Source organism: Rhinopithecus bieti, unplaced genomic scaffold, assembly GCF_001698545.2.
Source record: "Rhinopithecus bieti isolate Rb0 unplaced genomic scaffold, ASM169854v2 scaffold_17174, whole genome shotgun sequence".
Lineage (NCBI taxonomy): Eukaryota > Metazoa > Chordata > Mammalia > Primates > Cercopithecidae > Rhinopithecus > Rhinopithecus bieti.
In genome coordinates, this window is record NW_016808962.1 from 1,968,746 (window position 1) to 1,978,195 (window position 9,450).

The following is a 9,450-nucleotide window of genomic DNA, read 5'->3' on the forward strand; positions in this document are numbered from 1 at the left end:
CCTCCTCGCTCCCCTGCAGGAGCAGGAAGACTAAGGGGGTCGTGCACAAGTCTCCCAAGCCTGTGTGCCCAAGGGCTTCAGGCCACAGCTGAATCGCCTCCGTGCCCACAGCCTGAGTCCAGGGCATGTCCTGCTCCAAGTGTGACACCTGCTGTGGGTGCAGAGGGGCCCCTCATCACGCGTTTGAAGGTGACCCCTGCCCCACATCCCCCAGCACCCCCACGAGAGGCGCCGAGTCAGGGGACGGGTGTGGAGGGAGGCCGAGCACAGGCGGTTATCAGAATAATATTTATTGATATGCTCGGTGCTACCTTGTTAATTCTGCATCACATGGCCTCCACGGCTGAGGTATTCGGGGTGGGACCAGCCGGGTGCCAGCCGGGGCTCCCACAGGAAGCTGTGTGGCCTCAGCCACGGCAGGGGGCCCGGGTGGGGGACGTGGTTATTGCGTTGGGCTGCTTCCCTCCTCATACATGGGCCACGCGCCAGCGTGCACTCGCTCACTCACCCGCCTGCTCACACACAATCCCACCCAAGCTGGCACCACACCCTCTGTGCACATGCACACACGTGCACACTAGTACATACACACCCGCTTGCTCACGCCCACCTCTGCTCATGCCCGTTCACACACACACACCATCCTGCTTTAAACCCATCCTAAGTCTCCTGATAAATATGCTTGTTCGGTACAGCAGTCTTAGTAAAATAAAATGTATGTCAGGCGACAAGGAGAAAGTGCATGTTGATCTTTGACCCGAGGGTGGACCTCGGTCCCTCCCACCCGAGGGCATCAGGTCCCTGCAGGGGGTGACCCCTGAGCACGTGACCCCATGGGCGTGGCCACCCCACTGGTGGGACCCGCTCCACCTTCCTCTTCCCTGGCTCTGGGCTGGGGGAGCTGGGCTGTCCCGCCACAGCCTGGGGCCAGGACAAAACGGACTACAAAAATAAACTCTTCATCTCGAGGTCCCCACCCACGGCTGGGCACCTGATGCAGGATCATGGGAGGCCAGCTTCAGCCTTCCTGGCCACCGGCTCCACGGGGCCACCTTTTCCCGCCCCAGCCAGTGCCTGGTGATGCCGTCGGGGCGGGTTCCCCTATCCAGCGGGGGGGGTGGGGGCCCCAGGCATGCGGACGGAGGTTGGGGATGTGGGCAGTGCGGTCGAAGCAGAGGCCACGTCCACGCAGGGCTGGCGTCCGCCGGGAGGCCTCTGACACGGAGGGGCTCTGATGGCCTGGGCGGTGCCATCCCTCAAAACTCCACAGTGCTCACGACCGTTCTGGGCTCGTCGAAGGTGGCGATGAGGATCTGCTGCGGGGCAGGGATGGCGATGAGGTCCCCCACGTCCTGCGGCAGGCGGGGGCCCCCTTCCTCCTCCTCCCGGGCCTCGTACAGCGTGTTGATGTGTAGCAGCGGGTGCGTGGCGTTTCGGCTCAGGATGGTGAGGGGCTCCGCCTTGCCCAGGCTGGCTGGTGTCAGAGGGGCCACAGCAGGCGCGGGGGGAGGTGAGCGGACGTGGAACGGGCCCCCCGAGGGAAGCCCTGGCCGGGCTGGCTCTGCGGGGTACGGGATTTCCTTCTCGGGGAGCGGAGCATCTGCAAACAGCCAAGAGCACAGGTATCTCACACCAGCCGCCACTGCGCCCCTCTCAGCGTCCACCCAGAGCAGGCTGGCGGGGCAGCAGGGCTCACGGCTCTGAAGGGCCCTGGAGGTGCTGGGCCTGGACGCCCCTGCACACAGCAGCTGGCCTGGGCACACCCCCCGCCCCGCTGTCCCGGAGCCGCAGTGCCGTCCGTGGAATCTCCTCACCCGAGGAACTTGGCTCCACCACGCACGCGGAGCTCCAGGAAGCTGACCAGGAGCACGTCCCTCCCAGCCTGCCTCCTCCCCACCTGCCTCCCGGGGGGGCTCCAGGGCCCTGCCTGGCCTGAGGCTCACCTTGACAGAGTCCGTTTGACGCAGACTGTGCAAACCTTGGCCTCCTCCCTTCCCCCTTTGAGGGGGCCTCAAACCAGGCCCCTCCCTTCCCTAGCACCCTGGGCGGGCTCCCGTGGGCCGCTGTGGCTGTGGGCGCCTCTCCCATCCCCAGTCCTCCGTCCCGAGTCCCCAGCCCGGCCCCTACCTTTGGTGGGCGCCGGGGCCAGGCCCAGCCCACAGTCCTCCGCCTGGGACAGGAAGCCCCCCTCCTGGCTCCGGGAGGCGGGCAGGGCGGCGGGCACCGCCTCGGGCTTGGCCTTCTTGGTGCCGAGGATGTAGGGGTGCACGTCCAGGGAGAAGTGGCGCGCGTGCTTCTTGTCGGGGGCGGGCGGCGGGGCGGGCGTGGGGGCAGCGCCTGGGCCTGGGTCGCCTCCTCCGCCCTTGTAGTGGTGGGCGGAGCGGTCCAGCAGCGGCGCTATCAGCGTGTCCGTGGCCGTCTTTCGGCGCGCGGGCTTCGGTTTCTCCGCCTTGCTGTTCTCCACGCGCATGATGGCCAGCGGCTCCTTGAAGGGCTGCGGCAGCGGGTTGCTGGTGGGGATCCACTTCATCTTCTTGCGCGGCCGCTTGACCACGGGCGGCTCGGCGGCGCCGTCGGGCTCGGCGGGGTTGGCGCTGGGGTCCACAGTCTGCACCCCCGAGTCGCGCACCGTGGGGGTGGCGTCGTGGTTGGACTGCGCCAGCGCCGCCAGCAGCTGCCGGACCACGTTGTCGTACATGAGGTCACTCTCGTTGGTGATGAAGTCCAGCCGGTTGAGCGACTTGATGTGGTCGCGGTTCTCGTTGCAGAACATGGCCAGGATGTTGATGTCGCAGAACTGCGAGCGGCGCCACTGCCGGCGCGTCTTGATGCCCACTTTGTGCAGCTTGTCGAAGATGAAGTTGCTCTTGCGGAAGATGAAGAGGTGGATGAGGTTGACGAGGATGATGAGGTTCATGACGCACAGCAGCACGATGTCCACGCCCGCGATGATGCGCTGCAGCTGCACGGACGGGAGCTTGCAGCTCACGCGCACCGCGGGCCCCGCACCTGCCGCCCCGTCCGGGGACGCGCCCAGCGCGCAGGTGAACTCGTTCTGCTTCTGCGTGGCGTAGTAGGTGCACAGGTAGGAGATGGGCACGGCGCTCAGCAGCAGGATCAGCACGTGCCGCGCCAGGTACAGCTTGGCCAGGAAGTTGCTGCGGCCGCGGCGCTCCAGGTACTTCTCGAACAGGTTCTGCTCCGGGCTCTTCTCCTTCTCCGCGTTCTCGATGATCTCGCGCTTTTCGCGCTCCGTGATGCCCGGGCCCTTGGACTGGATCTGCTTCTCGATCTTGGGCGCGCGGCCCTCGGCCGCCCGGTGGTAGCAGTTGTCGATCTCCTGCAGCAGGAAGTTGAGCTCGGAGGTGAGGCGCGTGGAGGCCAGGAACTCCCAGCCCAGCGCGGGCACATACATGATGGCGGCGAAGGCCAGCAGCGCGTAGGGCAGGAACTTGTGCTCAAACAGCGACGGCCACAGGCTGGCGTCCACGCCGGGCAGCGCGTCCCGCAGCTCCGTCCAGCAGTAGCCGCGGGCGTACAGCGCCTGGTCGCGCGTGAAGTTGTGCGGGGTGTAACAGTAAATGGGTTCCTCTGGGGGCAAAGAGGAGACACGGGCTGGGGCGGGGAAGCGGCTCGGGCTGGGCTGAAGAAACTGGGCTGGACCTGACCACGTCCCTGCCAAATCCCTCCGATGAGCCTCTCCAGCCTCCTCCCACACAGCGCCTGTGGTTCCCAAATGAACCCCACCCCCCTCCCCCACCACGGTGGTGTGGGGGTCTCGCCCTAAATACCCCCACGAGGTCAGCTGGGAGGCACCTGCAGGTTGAAGCCATGACCGCCTGTGAAACCACCTGAGCCAGGCACCTCTCCAAATGTCACAAAGGCTGTGTGCACAAGGCGAAACCAAATCCCAGAGAGGACCAAGGCAGGTGGGGCTCCCAGCCAGGGTCCCTCTTCTGTCCACACAGCCAGACCCAAACCAGGTCCCAGCCATGGGCCATGTACAGCCCGGTGCTACCCTGGGAGGAAGGCGGATGGCTCAGGTGCTGCTAGCTGGCAGGGTGGTTTCTACAGCACTGGGAAACCAGTATGGACTCTGCCCACCCTTGTGGGTGAGGGGCGCCTCCCTAAGACCCACTGTTCTGGGGACTGGCCAGCCTGGGGACCCCGGACACCAGGTGGGGCTGGTTGGGGATGTCACCTGCTGGACTGAGGTATCTCCTGCTAAAATTGAAAAGAGGGAGTCCTTTGAACTGCAGGCAAATGGTCATTACTGAACTCTGTGTTTTCCCTCAAGAGCGTGTCTCTGCCTGCAGGTGACAATGGCACAAACGGCAGTAAAAGCATTCAGGACACTCACGCCTTGGCTCAGTGTGGGGTCTGAGCGCCTGGGATCTTGCTAATGTTTCCCAGGAAGGCTCAAAGCCTGGGGGCCTCCAGCCACTGTGCCGTCTGTCCAGGCTGAGCCCTTCACACAGCACATGTGCCAGGGCCCACGCCAGTCTTGGCCTTGTCTCCCAGCCCCAAAGAGCAGCCCCAGGGCAGGACCCACATCAGCACAATCCCCTCCCCACAGACCAGAAGCAACAGGGACAGGCCTGTCCGTCTGTGCCGAGGCCTGAATGAGGGTCGGAAAGCGAGGCAGATTAGAGACTCCACCCACTCTGAGAAGAGCCGCATTCACTGCTGACACCCCACAGGGGCCCGGGGGCTGGGCACCTCCAGCCCTGAACCCGGCTCAGCAACGAGCCCCTCGGACCCCACATGGAGCTCCTGGCTGCCATTGTATCACCACCGAGGCACATCCACCAGTCTGGACAGTCTGCTCAGGGAGGGATCGAGGACAACCCCTAAGGCAGGGCCCCCACGAGTCATCAGATCCCCCTGAGGGTCCTGGGGACTCCGAAGGGTTTGGGAGGGAACCTGGGAAGAGGCAGGAAAAGCTGGGACCTGCGGCCCGAGTCCTCGGTGGGGACATTGAGCTGGAGATGAGCTGGGCTCAGAGAAGAGCAAGCCGGACAAGGTAAAGGAATCCACTCTCTTGGTTGAGAAAATGGCACATTTTATTTACTTATGTTTTGTTCTCACAGCCAATCCCAGGAGCCAGAGAAGAGCGTCCACCCTGGGGAAGAGAACAGGGACAGGTTTGTGTCCCGTCCTGAGCTGGGCCCATCCCTGGCAGCCACCCTTGCTGGGCATGTGTGGCCAACATGGGTGGGGAGAGGTCCCAGAACCCCTGGCCCAGACTCCAGTGGGGCCGCAGGGACACTGGAAGGAGGGTTCCTTGTCTCTGAGGCAGGGGACGGCCTGGCCTCCTCCAGGGTGAATGAAAGCAGGGGCTCCACACTGCCCCACATGTCTGGCGAGCTGCCCCCACTGTGTGGAGCCTCACTTGGACCCGAACTCCTCACTCCTGTTACTGTCTCCCTGCCGGATGGCAGCAGCAAGAGGAAGACAAGTCCTGCTTGCCACTCTGACCTGAGTTTCCTCATCTGCTCAACCAAGGATACTGCCCTGACTCACTGCAGGTGAGCGGCCCAGCCCTTTGGGGGCCCCAAGGCATGTCCAGCAAGGCCTCCCTCCTCCCTGGACCTGCTGCACCTGCAGGGCGCAGGGTGCTCCTGGCAGCCTTAGCAGGTCCTGATGGACTCAAAGCTGTGCGGGCAGCTGGGCCTCTCCCGGTGGATGCTGCTGCAGCTTCCAGCACGGGCTGCCAGGGTCGGGGGTGCTGGCCCGACTGGAGGTGGAGCAGCAGAGAGGGGCTACTGAGCCCAAATTCATGGGCCCATCTCACACACAGCAACTGCCATGGGTCCTTTGCCCAAGGCCCTGCTCTGGGACTTCCCAGGGACAGTGGGACCCTGCCTTGGCCAATGCAGGTGTCCAAATGAGGCAGGAAGGCCTGGCCTATCCGACAGGGCAGACAGAGCCGCCACCAGGGGCCCCTTTATCAGGAGACACTGCTGTGTGGACCCGGGTCATGCCAGCTATGCCCCAAGAGAGAACACTGGCTTCTCAGCCAAGAAGCCTGTCCACACCAAGTCCTCAGAGCCCCCGTGACAATGTCAGAGTTGGCAGCCAGGGGCCTGGTGCTGCCTGGAGCATCTCTGAATGGGTGTCTGAACGCACCCCAACACAGCCCATATTCCCATATTTGGAATGCTGTCCACAGGGCCCCAGGCCAAAGCCCAGCCCCCCGGCCCTCCCCCAGTTGTGCCCTTCCTCGGTTCTGCCATCCCCAAGCTTGTCTCCAGCCCACCCCTGCAGTCTGGGCTGCACATGGCCCCAAGGTGACCCCCAAGGGTGAAGCTGGGTCCCTCCCGACAGCCCCTCCCACCTGGGGAGTGGGGACACCTCTCCAGGACCCCCTGGCTCTGCACAGGCTCCTCCTGCCTGCTGGCCAAACCCTGTCCAGTCATCCCAGACCACTGCCTCATCCTCAAAGCCCTCGGCCGAGGCCAGGCCCTGGTCCTTCCCCGATTCCCCTGGCCTTACAGACCTCCACACAGGGTCTGCAGTGAGCAGATTCATGGCCCCCAAAGATGTCACATCCCAACCCTGGAGCCTGTGGCGGTGTCATGTTTCCCAGTTCACAAGGACTTTGCAGACATGCCTAGGTTGGGGGTCTTGGTGGGCAGCAACTGCAGGTTTCCTCTAAGAGGGTTAGAGTCAGGGAGGAGATGTGAGGACAGAAGGAGATGTGAGGGGTTGGGAGAGAGGACGCCACGCGGCCGGCTCTCAGGATGCAGGAAGGGCTGCAAGGCCAGGAATGTGGAGGCCTCTGGAGGCCGGAGAAGGTGGAAACTGGATTCCCCCTGGAGCCAGCCCTGCTGACACGGTCGTTTTAGCCCCATGAGACTCGCATCTGGTTTCTGACCTGTAGGTTCGTTCTAGCAGCCATAGGAAGCTAATCCTGGTGGTGGCTGCGCACCTGCTACATTTTCCAGTCTCTGCAGGCTGAGGGGGACCAATAGCCTTCCCTGGCCCACCCTGGAGACCCTGGGACTTGGCCCTAACTTTCGAGGGTACCGCATCCCGAGACAGCAGCTGGCCACACGGGCCCTCAGGCCCAACCCTGCCCTGCGGCATCGAGGGCTGCGGGGCTGTGCTCAGCCCACCAAGGATGCTGAGGCCAAAAAGAGGAACCAGCCCATAGGCTCCTGGGAGGGTGCTCAGGGGCAGAGCACTCACTTCCTTTCTGTTTTAAAGAAGAAAGTTGGGCCGGGTGTAGTAGTTCACGCCTGTAATGACAGCACTTTGGGAGGCCGAGGTGGGCGGATCACCTGAGGTCAGGAGTTCGAGACCAGCCTGGCCAACATGGCAAAACCCTGTCTCTACTAAAAATACAAAAATGAGGCGGGTGTGGTGGTGGGTGCCTGCAGTCCTAGCTACTTGGGAAGCTGAGGCAGGAGAATCGCTTGAATCCGGGAGGCGAAGCTTGCAGTGAGCCGACATCGCGCCATTGCACTCCAGCCTGGGTGATAGAGCAAGACTTTGTCTCAAAAGGCACAGTGGCTCACGCCTGTAGTCCCAGCACTTTGGGAAGCTGAGGTGGGAGGATCACTTGAGCCCAGGAGTTCGAGACCAGTCTGGGGAACATGGCACAAAAATTAGCTGGGTGTGATGTTGAATGCCTGTGGTCCCAGGCTGGGGGCTAAGGCAGGAGGATCACCTGAGCCCGAGAGGTGGAGGTTGCAGATGGAACCACAGCACTCCAGCCTGGGCGACATACCAAGATGCTGTCTCAAAAAAAAAAAAAAAAAAAAAAGAAAAAGGAAATTTGGACACAGACAGGGAGGGGAGACACAGAGGCAGAGACTGGGTGAGGTGGCCACGAGCCAAGGTGTGCAGGTCAGCACGAGGCTGGAAGGTCCCTTCCCTAGAGCTTTGGAGGGAGCAGGGCCCTGCCCACACCTTGAGTTTGGACTTTTGGCCTCCGGAACCATGAGAGAGAAATGTCTGCTATTTGAAACTGCCTAGTTTGTGGTACTTTATTGCCACAAACACAGAGAACACACATGGTGCCTGGACATGCTGGGCCTGCCCCAAGGCCCCACCGCGCACCTGGGCTCCTCAGCGAGTGTGCTGTGCGCCCCCCAGGGGTCCTCTAATCCCCGGTGTCTGGGCTCCAGTGTCCAAGAGGAGACCAGCAGAGCCCTCCTCCGCCCCTGGGTGGGATCAGACAGCCTGGCCAATGTCCACCCTCAGGCCTGGTGACTCCTTAAGGAGTCACCTGGGAGATTCCGGAAGCAGCAGTGCTAAGGCAGGGTCCGCCCGCCCAGGTTTGGAGGCTGCAGAAGAGAGGGCCCCAGGGCCCCAGCACCCCTCCCTGCTGCAGACCGGCCCTTCTGGGCCACACAGGCCAGGAGACCCCCATCCCCCTTGCTTTGGCCCAGACCCCAGGGGAGGAAGCTCTCAGCTCCACCTGTCTCGCCCCACTCCTTGGGGAGGGCAGAGGCACCAGAACCCCACCCCGCAGAGGCTCACAGGCAGGCTGGCTGCTCTGTCCATCTTCCTGCCTCGCCTGGGTGGCTTCAGGTGCCCTCACTGGTCCTGATCTAACCAGCCCGGGTCCCTGCCCTGGTCCAGCTCCCATCTCCCTGCAGGAGCTCCAGGCTCCCTGCTCTGACACGTGGCCCTGCCCTATGCTAGCTTCCCTGCTTCAGACCTTCAGAGGCCACCAGTGCTCCAGCATAGGCCTCGGGCCGCCGGAGGAATGGAAGGCCTGGGCCTCTCAGAGACTCTCTCTGCCCTCCTTCCCCCCAAGTCCAGCCTGGGGACCCTGCCCGGCAGCTCCTCCAGCCCCTGTAATCAGCTCTCTGCTCTCAACACCGGTCCCGGCCTTTCCTGGTCTCCACCTGGCCACCCCGCACCCCCTCAGACGCTGCTTGTGACATTCTCCAAACCAGACCCCATGTCTCATGACATTTGGGACCCCTGGGTCCAGAGAGGCCGAGTCCCACCCGCATCTCATGGGCGGACGAATGGAAGGAAGAACAACAATAAAATAGAGACGAGGGGTCTGGGCGACCAGCGACCAGCCACACCTGCGAGGATGGGGGCGGCTGTGGAAGGTGCCTGGGACACCGCGGACGCAGCGAGGTCACGGTGGGCGCGGCTGGACGGAGCCGCCGGGACGCGGGAAGCGCCAGCGCCCGGACACCTGCGGACGGTCCCCTGCCCGCGCCCCGCGCCCCGGCCGCCGGCCTCACCTGCGAAGTTCTTGGTGAAGACCAGGGTGACCAGCAGGATGGGCACCAGCACGGTGCCGATGGTGACCACGCGGTCGAACGGCAGCTCCAGCTTCAGCTGCAGAAGCAGCGCGGCCAGCGCGCCCGCCTTGTCGTCCTGCGCGCCCGGCAGGATCAGCTCCCGCAGCTTCTCTCCCGCCAGCAGCGCGGTCGCCATGTCCGCCGACTGCTCCAGGAGGTGGTGCATGGGGGGCGGGGG

The 9,450-nt window shown here is 63.7% G+C and overlaps 1 protein-coding gene across 3 annotated transcripts; it reads right to left on the reverse strand.

Moving 5' to 3' along the window:
* Positions 1 to 274: 274 nt before the first annotated feature.
* PANX2 (pannexin 2) lies at positions 275 to 9,450 on the reverse strand. Of its 3 annotated transcripts, none has more exons than XM_017888119.1 (4): positions 9,213 to 9,438; positions 5,072 to 5,122; positions 2,128 to 3,591; positions 275 to 1,600 (listed from the first exon to the last, which is right to left on the reverse strand). In XM_017888119.1, the coding sequence occupies exons 3-4, from the start codon at positions 3,413 to 3,415 to the stop codon at positions 1,257 to 1,259; spliced, it is 1,632 nt and encodes a 543-aa protein (XP_017743608.1). In that variant the 5' UTR covers positions 3,416 to 3,591; positions 5,072 to 5,122; positions 9,213 to 9,438; the 3' UTR covers positions 275 to 1,256. The 3 variants fall into 3 exon arrangements, with proteins under 3 accessions (XP_017743608.1, XP_017743607.1, XP_017743606.1); XM_017888118.1 differs by having other exon boundaries at positions 4,951 to 5,122; positions 9,213 to 9,301; XM_017888117.1 differs by lacking the exon at positions 5,072 to 5,122 and having other exon boundaries at positions 9,213 to 9,450.